Here is a 16035-nt window from a genome sequence, read left to right as displayed (position 1 = left end):
AATGGAGACAGGTCAGTCCATGAAACGGAGGAGGGTAAATGACTTTTGCTTTTCGTTTGCGCCCACCGCCCGGCCCCTTGGTGATATACACCATCCCAAGTCTATATATGATCCGGCCCGCTTACAGATGCTTATTGAGACAACAGAGGCATTCGAATATAAAGGAAACACATGCGGACAGAGCCTGGTAAGTGTCCGGGCTGTGATGGCGGAGGCATTTGTTTATCCCGGGGTTAAGATCTGTTCTTTTTTTGATGAATGTACAACTGCGCGAAGCCGCTTGATGCTTTGTTCGCTCAGATCTTCTTCCCGCTCAGGTGTACCGATGGGAAGAGCGCGTACTGATTCGGCGGGGGCGGTGTGCTGAGGCTTGTGGTCCGCGATCGCCCGCGCTGGGCTTGGATCGGCATCTTCGCCTTGCCTGGCCAAGGCTCATCCATGGCTAGTCTGCCAAGGTTCGACTCGCTCCCGCGGCTTTTGAAGTCAGGGCGACGGACAGGCGGTTGTGCCACTTCTTCCGTCTCGGGAAGCGGGGGCATGGCGGTCTTGCTTTCGGCAATGCCGTGGTCGAACGAGGGAAATCGCTGCAGCGGCTCGCTTGTTGGGAAACAAGTCTCCATGTCAAGTGAGGAAGTGCTCGCCGTCAGTCGCGTGTAGTCGGTCGATGTGGAAGCAGTCGAGATGTGCTTATCGAACGCCGAGCTGGTGCTTTCGATCGTGCCGGTGGTTGAAGCGCTTGTGCGGTACCGAAGGAGGAGGGCTGACGGGTCCATGTTCAGTGCTGGCTCGTCAGAGTGACGAAACGCAAAGTCGGAAGCATCTTGCCTTTCCGCCTCGCAGGCCATCATCTGCTGCTGGTAATCCGGAGGGATCAGGAGCGATGGCGACAGAGTGAAGCCCTGAGACTCTTTGAAGCTGGATGCGTCCGAAGGCTTCCGCACATGGAGCAGGTTCTTGTTCGAATCGACCCGCGGCAAGGAGAAGTTTGATGCCTTCGGATTGTTCACCACGGTTGGCGTGATCGCCTCTTGCGCTGTCGCCGACGAGAGCTGGCTGACGGGACTAAGATCCGGCACGTCGAACTGCCCTGGCGTCAGCATTGCAGAAGATGCCTCCTCATACGACCCAATGCCCCTTCCTTGGTCGTCAACGGGCGTCGCTGTGTCGCCATCCCTACTTGTCTCGAGAGACGGACGGCCCCACTCATAGTCGCAATCAGCCTCCGCCTCGTGCTCATAGCAGTAGTCGATATCGTCCTCCCAGGCCTCCCGAGGTATCGCTTCACCTCGGCTGCTCTCCGCCAATGCCTTCTGGAGGTCTCGTTGAGCGGCGACCAAATCGAAGCGGCCGAGGGTGTCGGAGGCATCGCTGGTCCGGCGCGCAGGGTCATCGTTTCGACGGATCGACAATGCCCTGAGCATGGGTACCGATTGGCTGCCACGGAGGGACGACTTGCTCCCTGCGCTCGCATGCGTTTTCCGTGTTGTGACCGCGGTCTCATCCTCTTCCGGGACGCCAGGTAACGTGCACTCGGATGCGGTGGCGCTACTCGGGCACGGCAACGGCCAATTGGCGTCAACGGATTGGCCCGTGATGCTGTGAAAGGCATGCTCGGGGATGACCTTCATATCCGGGGCGGGGGCATAGCCATAAGAGGCGGCAACAGGGCTTCCGGGGTCGGCATACTGAGGGGTACGGAAGCTGATACTAGTTGGTGGCCGGTCCGCCGAATCGAATCGCTCATGGCGAACTGACGTGCGACTTGACCCGCGTGGAGGCGGAATAGGAGGGCACGGAGCAGACTGGTCGATAGGAGACCTCGGCGGACGAGGTGGTGGCATGCCCCTACTCAACTGCTCCTGAGATTGAGACCGATTAAGAACCCGCCGGGATGTCGAGGTCTTCTGGATCACAGACGGCGCCCGGGTGAGAGAGGTCGTTTGCTGAAGCTCGGGAAGAGGAGTCATGGTGTCCTCCTCGCTCATGGCGAGAGATTCGGATGAGAAGGCGGCGAGGTGCATCCCGGGAGTGTGGCCCACGGCATGGTTGGCGCGTTGCAAATCCGGCGGAACATGGTCCTTCTGCGTGTGAGCCACATGCTGGAAGTTATACGGCCCGGAGATGTTGAGTCTGCGCTGTGTCTCCGCAGCCTGTTCCTGCTTGGAGCCCCGGCGAAGTCCAAATAGCGCGGGAATTGTCGACTCCCGATTGGGAGCCAGCGGTTGGGGGGGCGGCAGCGGTGCATCGGCCACCGCGTCCGTCGAGTACATGGAGCTTGATGAGCTCTGGGCTCCGCTCTCGCGCCTCATCTTCGCTCTCCGGCTGAAGATGGACTTTCCAAAGATCTGAACGCTATCGGGTCGCTCCCGCGAAGGCATGCTACTGGATGTCGAGCGTCCAGATGATTTTCTTGAGAGCGGGCCTGGCTCAAATTCCCACGGCGTGGGATGGTCGGCCGGCGTCAGCGACCGCAGCGAGGACGAACCGGACGAGCTAGTTTGGTGGCTGTGGTGCTTGTCCTGGATAGATGCGCGCCTCACCTGCTGGCTCAGTTCGCGGATGCTCTCTGGTGAAGGGGGGCCATCGATGGCAGGGTCCAGGAGCCTGTCAATGGAGCCGGCGTCGTGCGGGACGGCATGGGATGACGTGAGTGGGCGAACGGGGGACGGCACAGTCTCCTTTGGCGAGCTCGGCAGACCGAGGATCCTCGACTTCTTGGGGCCCTGCTTGGACGCCTTTTGCCGCGCCTCCCGTTCCACCCGGTACACGGGCATGTTAGACGCCGCGTAAAAGTTCATGGTGGGCGATCTGCGACCGTCGTCCTCCTCTCCGTCGTCCTCCTAGTTGCACCAGCTCGGCCGCGGGCGATGCTGGTGCGAGCGGTTGGTCGTGGGTGTCGCGGCAACACGTCGACACGTCGACACCCACTGACACTTGCCAGTCGGGGGTGCCTGGGATATGCCGTCCCGGGCAAGCGAGCGAGGGCATCCGCAGCTATACGGGCCGGCGTGGAGAGTCGATGGCGGAGCACCTCGGCCAGCAGCGAAGGCGAGTTGGCGGTCCCGGAAAGGGGAATCAACAGGTCCAACAATTCTCAACTTTCGAGCATTCGGGAAGGAAGCAACAACGGGAGCTCTTGGTTTGTGGGGGAAGGGGACGGGCCCCGTGGTCCCCATATATTGCCCCAGAGTGCGTTCCATCGCATCCTTGCTGTGCTTTGCAATGCGACGACCTTGCTCGCACGCCAGGGGTCGACGGCCTGGTGCCAACCGCTCCAGGGTACCGCGGCTTCGTGCCCCTGCGGAAGTGCAGTCGAAGAAAAGTCTGTGGAGCAAGAACGGGGTGGCCGCAGTTTCTTGCAGGGATCCTACTAACTACACCCCGTATCACCGGGTGGCTTGGCGCCGAAGCCGTCATGCTCAAAACGGCGCATCACCGTTGGACCCGTCCGGAAGACGTACGGCGAGAGCCTCTCCGCTTCACTTACACGTGGGGTTCATGGCCGATTCTGCAAGAAGGTCTTTTCTGGCGTTGCAATCTCCGTTCTGTTCAAGAAGACTTCCGCTGGAGAGTTCGGACGATAAAGACTCGGACCTCATAGAGTCAGATGATGAGCTTACCCGCAGACCGAGGCTCTTCACACACAGGACGATTGGTAGGTGCCAGGGTGAAAGATGGTTTCGCTTCAGCATCCCGACGTTATGGAAGAAGTGGTTGTGCGCCTGGCCTCCATGACCAAATTGGCCCAGTCGGGAACGGACCGAAAATGCCAGGTATCCAATATTCGACTGGCAGCGATACACTCACTACCCAGGTATGTATTCTCGGGGCCGGCCTAATGAGCAGGCAATGCCGGCCGCCGTCTCGAGGTCGCAGCGGGAAACAGCACTGAGAGCAAGCAGTCGGCCGTCAAACTGTGTGCATTGAGCCGTGACACACGGCTGGGTATTCGATGCTGCTTCCAGACGTCCCAAAGGTCCCGGGCATCCTGTCGCGTGCCGCTCTCGCCTGTGTCAGTACAACCTCGCCAGTATTCGTGCGTATAGGCAAGCTGCCGTCTTGTATCCGAGGTATCACCCTACGATAAATTTAGCCCTGCGTCGGGCTTGATTCGCTGCCGTCGTTGACTGCCTGCAGCAATCCTATGCCGGCAAGCCTGTCGCGCCCGCATATTCATTGCAGTCGTATGTACTTGTACATATGTAATAGCGGCGAAACGATCCGATCAGCACCAGTACTCTGAAAAGAGTTGGCAGGGCAGAGCGCGTGGTGTGGGATCGTCGGCCGAGGATGGCCCGTGATCGAGTGTCCCGTGTCACAGCACAGAGCGCAACACCTAAGGCCCTGTGCTTCCCCAGATTTCATCCACGCCTGACACACCGTGGCCGACGAGCAGAGTGGTTTGAGGTGAGTGGGTGTGCTCGAGTCCATTCCGGGGGAGGGGCGCCATCCCCGCACTCAAGTGGAAGGAACAAACAACACCGTTGCATTGGGTTATAGAATGAAAGGCCCATGACAATCCGTGGCAGTGGGCGGGGAAGCCCTGGGGAGATTGGGGATTTACCGAGGAAGCCTTTGTTGATGTCTGAGGTTGGTTGATGAATTCGAGAGAACAACTACTAAACCAGGCACCTAGTGTTAATTCAGTGTCCGTCGGCGCGAGTTGTGTGTGAATTGAGGGATCGCGACTGCATGACGGGAATTTGTCCTTGCTCGCAACTTCCATTGTTCGCATGCGCCAGGGCGTCCGGCCAACCCCAGCCTCCACGGGCGGTAGGTACTACAGTTGGTGCTCCCAGGACCCAACCGAGCTGTGAATCCGATCTTTCTCCAGCGTCAACAAAGTGCTAATCTCCCCATGGAGCACATGTTTGCTTCCAGGTCCGAAATGTGTCCAAGTGTGGCCATTGCGCTCTCATCAGTTGGTACCATAGATGCTGACCTTCGCAACGATCACATCGCTCCCATTTGTTCGCAGCCGCTCTCGGATTTCTTCCTTCGCACCACGACGTGAGCGCTCCGGCTAAATTCGCCCCGAGGAAGGGCGGAGCGGGAAGCCAGGCGCGGAAGACGGTTCCGATGTCGAATAACTAACGGCCGTCAAAACGCCGAGAACCCGGGTCCCGAAGCGCCATAATGGGACGGGATAGTTCTGAACCCGCTCACTACTACTTGTGCCACATGGTAAAGTTACACAGAAACGGAGCTGTTGAAACTGTGGCTGGTAAAGCGATTTTCCGACAGATATCGCAGAACAAAACCACCCTGATGCACTCCACGAAGATCCGCGAGGACTGGCAAGGGCAGTTACGCGTGCGGTGATGCTGACATCGACAGTCATGGAATGAAACAAGACAGACAAACAAGCTGGAGGACTCGTAAAGGTTAACGTGTAAGTGGGTCAAGGGGTGACTGCCCTGCGATCGGGCATCAAGCCGATAAACGACTGTCCGGGGGGGCTAGCCTGGTTCAAAGACCGACTCGCAGATTTGAGATGTTCAGGATCAGGATCGGCGAAACAAAATGGTGTGAACACTGAAGGACTTTTCCAGGTCAGCTCTGAGGTTCGCCGCTTTCCAACATCTGGGTGTCCGAAGCGTTGCGAGACAGTGAATGAAGCCGAATCTCAGTTCTTAGACTGGAGCACTGTTAATACCCAATCTCCAAAACACTGGGCATTCCCACTCACAGTAATCATGGCCTCCGCAAGTGCAGCTAACGTCACAACACCGCTTCACCGGCCTTGATAACAGCCATCAGAATCAACCAACCCGATGTCCGCCGACTTGGCCGAGTTCCACGATGATACCGTTGATCTTCTCTTTTTGTTTGCTCGCCGTTTCGAGCTCAAGCCAAGATGAGCTTGAGCCCTGACGAGGTCGTGGAACGGTGACAAGGAGCGCTCTCCACCATCGCCACTCGGATTGGTCAATTGGGCACCGCCAGGCGTGGTCTCGACAAGGTATGCATGAGCTCCATCCACGTTCTTAAGACCATGTCCTGGTTCTCAAACTTCCCAGACCGCCGGGTCGTGCCTACGGGCACAATTCCCGAGCCTGCGCTTTATTACTGTCTGTACCAGAAGACACTGCGGTAAGGCTACGTAGCTGCGCACCAAGACAGCCGAACGAGAAGGGGAGCAATTCCTTCTCTTCCTCGAAGTCCAAAGCGGCCCAGGCGACATAGGTGGCCTCGGGTTCTTGTCCAAGGCCGCCGTCGACGAGGACTTGACGATTATTTGGCACGAGAGATCCCCTGGAGAAGATGCCGTCGGTTAATTTCGAAAGGCTATGGTTTCCCGGTTGTTGGTTCTAGCAAAGAAACAATCGGCCCGCAGAGCTACACAGGTACAGTATACTGTGTAGATGCAGCGCTTACAATAAGTAGCATCAAAGAGCTTCCAACAAGCCGTCCGTCCGTGTTGTTCATCATCAGGATAAGTCGCTCAACCGGCAAAAATACAACCAATAAGACCGTCAGTCCCAATCCGATCTCCGTCCCCTCCACGTCCTCGAACTGCAAAGCAATACGGATAGGCGCAAGCCATCGCAACGATATTACAAGAGTGTACATGGCTCAAGTAGGTTTACGGAGTCCCGTGCCCAGCATTCTCCGCGCCGGAGCGCCTCCCAAAAAGTTTGGTCAAACCCGACGCGTCGAGGACCCACCATCGGACCCGATCCTTCTGCGGAGCCATCAACATCGGCGACTGGCCGGGGCCGGGACTGGCGTACGCGATACATACCTGTACGTGTATGGTGTGGATAGCGTCATATGTATTTTCGACAAGCCTTCAACAAAACCTCGATGTGGAAAAGCAAGGCGACCAGATTGATGCGGGACGTACCTACGTACATACGACAGAACGTCGCGGCTTGTGGTCGCAAGCCTTTCCCAATCCTGGTTGGATCCAAATGCTGGTTGGATCGCGGGACATTGACCCTGTCAGCCGCGACCCCTGCAGTCCCAGCAAACTCGGCCAAGCCAAAAGGAGCTTAAACCGGCAGGCTGGGCATCCTTCTGCAGCCTAGATCCCATCATGGCACGCTTGCTCTCGCACGGCCCCTGCAGCACCTGCCGCCCACTGCGAGGGTCCCTGCAGAACTGCATGAAGACTCTTGGGAGAGATAGCGTGTCAGCGACGAAAAATGGCTCGGTTGTCGTTCGACTCCAGATTGAGTTTCGGACTCAACTGCGGGATACCAAACAATACACGTGCACCGCGAGAGAAGGACATGCAGACTCCAGACAGCTGGTCCTTGAGAAATCTGGTTGGTGAAACATTTCGGTTATATATGCTTCATATCTGCCTTCATCGACGCCAGAGAGCGGGAAAAATGATCACGGTTACACCCCGACCTGCGCCGCTCGTCTGCTGTGGAAGGCTTGGATGCACTTCACTTTTGGTTGGAGCTCTTGTTGTGGGAAGAGACGGCTCGGCCCAGGGGAGAGGACACGGCAACTGGTTGGCGTCGCGTTGGCGACGCGTGGTAGTATGTTGCATTTGTGGCCTCAAGCGGGATTAAAAAAAGCTACCATCGACCCAGCAGTGACAGCTAATAAACAGCTCCTCTTGCTTGATCATTCAATACTGCACGGCTGCCGCAGTTGTCCGCAGGCAACATGCATGGAGATGCCCCATTTGGTATGGACGGCTCCGCCTATTCGACTCAGCGTCGAGCTCATCCTTTCCGTGTGGTGTGGCTCGAATTCAACATTGGAGGGACGGGCCGGTGCGGCGTGTAAGGACAGGTATACTTGTGTCTCGGACGTCGATGCTCAGGGACAGGAACCCCCTTCACATGAAGAAAGCAGGGAGGTTTGCTTCCGAGGCAAAGAGAAGCTTCTCTGGCAAGTTTCTTCAATCATTCACAGCACAACTTTCAAGCTTTTACAATCACGACTACCGCTATGTACGTACAGTGCAGCACAACCACATGGCCAGTTTCCTACACCTCTCACCGGGATTGGATTTATCGATCCAGGCATTTGCAACCGGGCATCCTCACACGGCCATATAGTGTAGGAAGGCTGTTGCTGCAAAGGCTAGGAGGGAACGCCAGCAACCATCTCGCACACCCCGACAGGGACAAGCAATTGGAGACGCAAGGCTCGCCCTTCTTCTGTTGTCAACTGTACTGCCGGTACCTAGAGCCCTTGACTCAGTTGAGTGGAGCTCACGGCGGCGGTCCGAGGGCAATGATGCTCTGGACACTCCATGTTCCGGCCGTCGGCGTCCCGCACCATCGGCGGAGGCGGTGGGGCAACCCGTCAAGGTGCCGGACTGCTTCCGTCACCTCCGTCACTAATACCGCTCCGGTCGGGTCCGGCTCCTTCCAGCCTGTTTCCTACCTAGGTACAGCACATACATGGGCCCACGTGTAAAACATTCTAGCCTTCAATTGCCTCGCGCCTGCTGAGGTATGGAGAGAAAAGGAAGCTTAGCCACGCCACAAGCCCGACAGGGCTCAACGGTTTGGCTTGAGCTGCTTTTCCTACCGTAGTCAAGCGAGTGAGTTCAGAGCAGGAGTCAGATCATTCTCCAATTTGGGTAGTTGAGCCAGGGTTGCGTGTGAGACAAGGGTCCACTATCCAGCCCAAAGCCCCGCTGCAGTTAACCCCGCCATTCTGGTCTTCTCGTTCTCTTCGCAGCATCGTCAGGAACCCAAGGAAGCTCACCCCACAATCCGTGTCTTGGAGTTGCAGCATTCGTTGAACACGGACACGGCGACAGAGCTGAAAGAGGAGCTCCCGTCTGCCACTGCGTCGTCACACGGAATGGACCCGACATTTCCTCGTGCTGCAGAAGGCTATTACTTGGCTGTTGCTGCAGCTCTAAAGCGTTTTTCGCCTGGCGGCATCTTTTCGCTTGAGCTTCGCTTTCATTCGCACGCAGAGGTTCAAGCACAGATACCTGGTATCTTTCTATCCTATAGTTCCACCTTTATATCTGCCGCGTCTACGCAGAACATCAGAGGGGCTCAGCAGCAAGGTGCCGCCTGCATTCAGGTGGCCCCAAATCCTCAGAATTACCTCAGCAGGCCGCTCCCTGATAGGCAAAACAAAACCTTGACAAACCCGCTCGGCCAGGCGGGGCGTCACAGTGGGAAGAGGTGCTGAGCATAGCGTTAAAGAGATGCGGTGTGACTGTCGTTGAGAATCCCGCGACAAACCCGCCGGCACACTAGCACTAGCCCGGGAAGCAAAACAAGGGCAGAGATACTCCGGTACGGCTTGAGGTTTGGTGTCTTTTGCATTCCCCCGTCTGTTCCTGATCACGGCCGGTGTCCGGCCACACAAATGAGCCCGTTGTCGAGTCCAAGCTCAAACCAGAGGGGGAAGGAACCACAAAAAACGGGCGATGGTTCACACCAATGAGGGAGAAACAATTGCTGCCGCTTTGGGCCGGGCTCGGCTCTGGCTTCCAAATGTGGAGCATTTCGTTGGCACCCGTTGCATAATGCAACCCCACTGGCCCGCTCCGTGCACTTCTTCAACAAGAATTGACCAATCAATGAGCCATGGCACGAGATGCGATCAAACCCCACCCATTCGAGACCCCTGCCTTTTCCTACACCGGTTGATCAAATCAAGCAAACGGGAACTTGTTGGAAGGAATCGCGCAGACCCAGAAATGCAGAAAACGATGAAGAGGACACTGCAGCCATCAGGAACGCCAGGAACAGGAACAGCAGACGAGCGGGCGGGCAGCAGGCAGGCGCGGCAACATCTTTTATGCGGTTTCGTCCCATGCATCATCCGAGCCCCGACGCTGACAACCACCCACATAGCAAGGGCAAGCAAAAAGCAGATCCATCCCAAATCGACTCGATGCCATGCGATGGATGGATGCGTGGTCAGTGTCTGTGCACTGGTCACCGTGGTGCCCGGCCTCGAACCACCTCCTCAGGATCCATGTGTATATGATACAAGACATAATATAGTACCAATGGGCCGGGGGGTATGCGGTGGGAATGGAAATAGCCTACTGTGTACGGATTATGTCACCGTATCTCATCAGAATCGGGAAGGCAGCTTGGGAAAGAGCGTTCCAAAAGAGAGCGAGAGAGGGATTGCAGAGTTGCATTCGACAAGCTGCCATGCGGCCCATGCCTGACCCCTCCCGCCCCCCCCCCCCCCCCCCCCGGGGGGACCTGGCCTGCCTGCCGCCTGCTGTGACGGGACTGATAATGAGATGATGGCTCATCATTTGCTTCGTCCTGTCTGTCACTTTCTCTGACAGTTGTGATAGGGCGGCCGGGCTGATGGGGCGCAGGCCCGGCTAGGCTGGAAGGGGGTATTTTCGCACACATTTTCCGGCTGGCGGATTGTCCAATGATGGTCCCCGTTTTGAATTGGGTTTTCCACAGCCAGGATTTTGTTTTGGGTCGACTTGCATGTTTTTCATCATCAAAGTGTCCTCAAGAATGGCGTAGCCCCTGTTGTTTGTAGGTCCCTACGTATGACGGTGCTTGTGTGTTTGATAAAGACACTGTGATGCTGTTGCGTTCAGCATTGCAATCACCGGTACGTGCTTTGCTTCTCTCTGGTTTAGCTTCTCTGTTGTGTTGGCAAGCGAAACTAACAAGTGGCTTTTCGTTGCTTGCTTGCTCGCTTGCTTGCTTGTGTTTATCACTTCGCTCGGGAACAGTGTTCGACATCTCATCTGCTCCAAGACAACCCGCAGCGCCGCCGCAGACCGGGGCCCCGGCGCATTGGGATCCTACGGTATCCTTGGCTCGGCTCGGCCTTCCGCTCTATCGGTTCCAGTGTTTTCCTGTCCGGGGCCCGTCTCTGTCGTGGCCTCTCCGGATTGGGAGAGCTTGAACCAAAAGCTTCCTCTGAATGGTATCTAATCTGCACGGATTTGGCAATGCTTCATTCATTACCCGCACCTTACTCTAGTCATCTGCGCTCTGTGACAGTTTAAACCGCGTGGAAGCACGGTTCCTGCTGCAGCTGGCCATCCGGATCTCCTTATCCCCTTGTCAACGACACCGCTTCGTCACCAGGATCCGTACGTCCATATACCCCGGCTTGGGGATTGTTCTCCACGGTGCAGGCTGTCGCTGCTGCGGTGACATCTCTTCAAGTGCCGATGGCAGGGGAGAGGATTGGGTGATACGGAGCAAAGGACGCTCGCTCTGTGTTGATCACGGCGCTCTCCGCTTGCACCTCATTGAACGCGTAGGGCTGTGGAGTTACGATATATTCTACGTTTCTATGTACACGGATCCGTACGTATGTGATATTGTATTCCGTACCTGCCTTCATCGACAATCCCATGGATCTGGCGGTGCCACTCGGAGCCCTTGCTAGCATCGTAGATCAATGACTGCTCATTCGCTCGGATTTGGGATTCAGATCCGATTGCTGACTGCATCCAGTGGGCTGGCGCGAAGTTCGTGTATGTGGATTCGGACTGGAGAGAACTTACGGATTGCTGTGGACGGAATCCTCCATGCGATTCCATCAACGGACTCCAATGTTTGATGGAGACGACTCCGTAACGCAGGGGAGTGGAAACTCGTAAAAACGAGGTTTCGTGCGTGTGCGTCCTGTTCGAGGCTGAGAATGACTCCCGGGGCCCTGGGTTTGGATTCGCCGCGTCGTGTCGTGTCGCGCGTCACAAGCTCTCCGTGTTCTGTCCTGATATCATCAGTGTTTGCTAGACAACTACGCGGTAGAGCAGGCCCCAGCGGCGAGGGTCAAGGGTTCAACTACGAAGTACGAGTTGTTCATAACTATGTGTGTGTGTACCTAGGAATGTTTCAATCCGATGTTCCACGGAACAGAGCACAAAGTAGACTTAAATTGTCCCGATGGTTGCACCAAGGCTTTTGAGCACGACGACTAGATCGTCCGGGTTACGTCAGCTCTGCTCCATATGGCATTGTATAACGGAAGAGGAGGTCGATGCAGGGACTGTGTGTGGACTCGGGGAAATATAAGGTCCCTTGCCGCTGAACTATATTGTGTTCCGGTTCACCAACTTACGGTAGCAACCTACGTACTTAAAACGTCATGCTGGTGCACAAAGGGTCTATCATGTATCACCCAGGACTCGGGAACGCCGTGAACCGGAGATTATTGGCATCCGGGCCGCTAGAGTGCATCGTCCCGTTGCATGCACCATGACGCGTTGCAAATAATGCCACTAAGCTTGTAGATAATGGCCCTACTTCGGCGTCTGTATCACGTCGCAGTCGTCCATGGTCTGGTCTCGGTTCTACCGCGCGACGGTAGATGTTGTTTTAACCATATCTTGCTTCTATATTGGGGTGTGTAGCACTGCTTCTTTGCACTAGCTCTACCCAACCGGCTGGCTCTCACCTCGCTTGTTGCTTCCTAGTTTGGACCATTTCCATCAGCTCTTGCTAGAAGGTGAAACTTTCCCTTTGGTGCCTCTGTATAGCATCCATATAAGCATTGTGCCCGTCTCGCCGCTCTACCGCAGGAGCCTGTGTATACAATAACATGCTCGTTCGGCATGTAAAGCGGACGAGGCTCTCATTCGCAACATAAAGAGTTTGACGTTGTTGAACACTTGGCCCTTCCCAAAAGAGACATAGACGGTCGTCCACAGCTCACAGGTAATCAGTACGACTATGTATAGCCATAGACAATGCCTCTGTAGTGCATCCCCGAGCCGGGGGAGAGGTCATACACTTCCCGAGTCTCTCTCCATATTCACCATCCTGCAGGCATGAATCGCGAAGACTAAACCCTCTAAAACGGACGTGTTCGAAATAGCCAGTCGCCAATGACATCTATCGTATCCATATCTCTCGGAGCAAGCCTGTAGACGGCTTTCTCGTCCTCTCACCAACCATGGTTCTTGCACGTCATCTCCGCACGTAACGTTCCCAAGGTTCAATGCCACCCTTTCCCGGCCGGTAGCCGACCCTACGATAACCCTCCGCGCACACCCTTTCCACTTAACCTCATCTCATATCCGCCTGATCACGAGATGCGTAACGCGATCCCCTCGGCTACCACCTCGCGACGAGCTGTGTGGTCCATGGAAAGAAAGTCCTGCTAGGCCTCCTGGACGCGGCTCGAGACGTCCTCGAAGGACGTAACAGTGCCTGCCGTTCCTACTCTGATCCAGCGAGTCCGTCATCCGACGGGCCTTTGCCAGGGATCGATGCACCGCTCAACAGGTCCCGGTAGTCCACTAGCTGACCCCGCCATTGTATCTCCTGCATCTATTATGCTCTTTCCTATGCCTCCTTTCAACCCCCTCCTTTCCGGATGGGCTGCAGCCCGAAGATATGGTCAGCAGAGAACGAGCCGTCGCCGGCGCCGTCGGCCGTCACTTCTCCAAAGAGGAAGGCATTCCTCTCCCTGCTGGGGTTATACCGCTTCTTGGGGCCACCAGTGCTGCCTCCACTGCTGCTGGGCGGCCTGCCGGACAGGATTGTGGAGGACGAGGAGGAGGTCGAAGGGCGCCGTAAGGACGAGCTGGTCGTGTCCGGCTCCAGCATCCATGCAAACGAGGACTGCGCTAATGTTGAACGCGTCGGTATGGGGCCGTTGGGTCGCTTCTCCATTGGAGTAGGTAGAGGTGGAGTATCAGGTAGCACTGTCGTGATGGGCGGCGGTGGAGAGTTTGTGATCTCGGACTTGAGAGGGGGCAGTGTGTCGTCTTCGAGGAGGTCTGTGTCCATTTTGTCGTCCGCTTCGTCAATGATCTGTTCAATCTGTGACGCCTTTGGCGGGAGTTCTAGAGGGCTGACTCCCTTTGCTGAATCCGGAGTTGACAGCGCCGTCCTCGTCTCTTCCACGGCAGATGAGGTCATGACCACCGGTGTCGTATCGAGAGCCACCGTCGGTGAACTGGTCTCGCGGGGGCTCGATATGGTTAGGGTGTTAACGGCGGGCAGCTCCTCGTCGGGTAGAGCAACCGAGGGATCCTCCAAGCAATCCCTGACCAGCTGTATCCTAGCAGCAGCAACCTCCAGTATCTCGAGGTGTTTCTCCTTCTCTCCCTCAAACCCCGAAGTTGCCAGTAGCTTGAGATTTGTCACCGATTCGTCTAGCATGGCGGCCAGCCGGCGATTCCGATTCTCCGCCACCATAACTGTCGGCGAACGGTCTAACAGAGACGGCCCGGTCTCACCAAATAAGGGCCGGGGCCCTCTGGTTGCAACACGGGTCTCCTGAAAGCCCTGCACGTTGCGGCGAATCTCGCCCATCGCATCGCGCACGACCTGGCTGATACCAAGCTTCTCGCCCCTCTCTATCATGTTTTTCGCAGCCCCCTGTAGCAATGCCTCGACACCACCAGGTTGCTGCAGGATCCTCGCTGAAGCCGACATCGATGATCTCCTGCCCAGAGTGCGCTGCCGCAAACTGCTCAGTTTCTGGAAGGATGGCGTCGAGGTCCGTGATGGTGCTGGCGTTGCGAATGCCGTGTTCGCCGGGCTTTTGCCGGTGTACTTGAAGATCAGGGTGACACCGCCAGCAGCATCAAAATGGTCTTTGAGGTACAGGGCATCATCGACGAACGTGTGGGGGCCATGCGGGGCTGGGGGAGTTGGGTATTTCAACATCAATTGCAGTGCAACTGAATAGTCTGCTTCGAGCACTGTTCGGCCGTCAGTTTCATTCAGGGGTCGGAAGGTGCAACCAATGTACGTACGAGTCCATCGGATCCTGAGGAGCATAGAGACACAAACGAGGTCTATCAACTCAAGATTGGGATCGTAAGCAAATATTGTATCCCAAAGAGTCAATAGTTGGTCAAACGGGAATTCTCTCCCAAACAGGAGTCGGATCCATCGGCTGGTTCAGTTAGACTTTCGAACTAGCATAGCTGGCGGCACTGAGCACTCACATGAGGAATATCTGCGGAAGGACCTCAATGTTCCGCAAGTGATTCGCTAATTCCTCGTCAACCCTCATCAGGGCCACATCGTGGATGTATTTGCTTCTTTCCACGATGGTGTTCCTTTGCTGTGACTCGGATGCCCCATCACTCTCAACCTCGTAAGAGGCGCTGGCGCTCTCCATGAGCCTTGAGAACAGCGCATATGCATCGTGCTCGACAAAGCTCGAGTCCAACAGCTCGGCAATCAGAATCTCGGACGGATCCTCTGTGGTAACGGCCGCACGGTCAACAGCATCTTGTGCCAGAGACCAGACAATCGGAGCCAGCAGCTCATGCATGCCTTGGCGGTACCCGCCAATAGCAGGGTGCAGCTTGCAGTAGAGGAACAGAATGTCGAGGATCATGGTCTGGACCTGGGGTTCGTGGTAGAACGGCTCGTCTGGTAGCCTCCGCACATCTTGCAGGATCTCAGCGCGGACGGTCTCGTCCCGGCGTACGGCGTTCCAGGGCGAATCCGGGTCATCGGCGAGAGGGTCGATTGTCAGCGCAGCCAGCTGCTCTGGGTGTCTGATGAACCTCAGATGTAGGTCACATAGGGTACTGTATGATTCCCGAGATGCGTGCGCGAGCTCGGGCCATTGCTCGACAGGGACGGTTCTCCAGAGCAAGAAAGCCTTCCAGCAGATGGACCGCAGACCGGTTGCGCAGGGGCTGTTGGGGCCGTTGAACTTGACGGCCCGCTGCAGATCCGCAATCCTAGAGCCATCCTTGAACGTTTCTGCCCATCTTGACCTGCGGAGTTATGGTTAGAATGTGCTCTTGCTAGGGAGTTTCATTGACTGAGTGAAAGGAGGAGCCGCACTTTGCTTCAGCTAGGGATCTCATGATTCCAGTTTAGGATGAGCATGTTCCAGAAGGTTGGTTGCCGCCCAGATACGAATGTTCTCTCATTCGATTAGGAATCCAAGTTCCAAGATCGCCCGCGTAGTGGAGAACGCAGGTTGACAGAGTCTCTTCTTTTTGAACTTGATTTCGGTGTGTAATAACCGATCTCACGATGTTTCGAGTTTCGCCCAAGTTGACACTGATAGCCCACAGAGGTGGGCACATCAAGTCGTCAGTGGGTTGCACTTGGGGAGAGTTGCTGATGCGACTTCGGCAGCAGCCCCGCCATCCAATCGATGATCCCGACAGGGACCCCT

General features: G+C 56.2%; 3 protein-coding genes across 3 annotated transcripts; 1 reads left to right on the top strand and 2 right to left on the bottom strand.

Annotated features, from left to right (window-relative positions):
- Positions 1-296: 296 nt before the first annotated feature.
- B0T15DRAFT_514163 (uncharacterized protein) lies at positions 297-2798 on the bottom strand (the record flags this gene model as incomplete). The annotated part of the gene is made up of 1 exon (XM_062868098.1): positions 297-2798. One exon carries the CDS (start codon positions 2796-2798, stop codon positions 297-299), a length of 2502 nt encoding a protein of 833 aa, XP_062717888.1.
- Positions 2799-7210: 4412 nt separating this feature from the next.
- On the top strand, positions 7211-8402 carry B0T15DRAFT_292029 (uncharacterized protein). The gene has a single exon (XM_062863726.1). It carries the CDS (start codon positions 7391-7393, stop codon positions 8024-8026), a length of 636 nt encoding a protein of 211 aa, XP_062717887.1. The 5' UTR covers positions 7211-7390; the 3' UTR covers positions 8027-8402.
- Positions 8403-13002: 4600 nt separating this feature from the next.
- On the bottom strand, positions 13003-15973 carry B0T15DRAFT_291956 (rab-GTPase-TBC domain-containing protein). The gene is made up of 4 exons (XM_062863725.1): positions 15696-15973; positions 14840-15625; positions 14645-14787; positions 13003-14590 (listed from the first exon to the last, which is right to left on the bottom strand). The coding sequence occupies exons 1-4, from the start codon at positions 15716-15718 to the stop codon at positions 13236-13238; spliced, it is 2307 nt and encodes a 768-aa protein (XP_062717886.1). The 5' UTR covers positions 15719-15973; the 3' UTR covers positions 13003-13235.
- Positions 15974-16035: the final 62 nt, after the last annotated feature.

This window comes from Chaetomium strumarium (assembly GCF_033439665.1).
Source record: "Chaetomium strumarium strain CBS 333.67 chromosome Unknown B0T15scaffold_7, whole genome shotgun sequence".
In the NCBI taxonomy this organism is placed as follows: Eukaryota; Fungi; Ascomycota; class Sordariomycetes; order Sordariales; family Chaetomiaceae; genus Chaetomium; species Chaetomium strumarium.
Note: the sequence above shows the minus strand (reverse complement) of the source record. Positions and strands in the feature narration are given on the sequence as shown.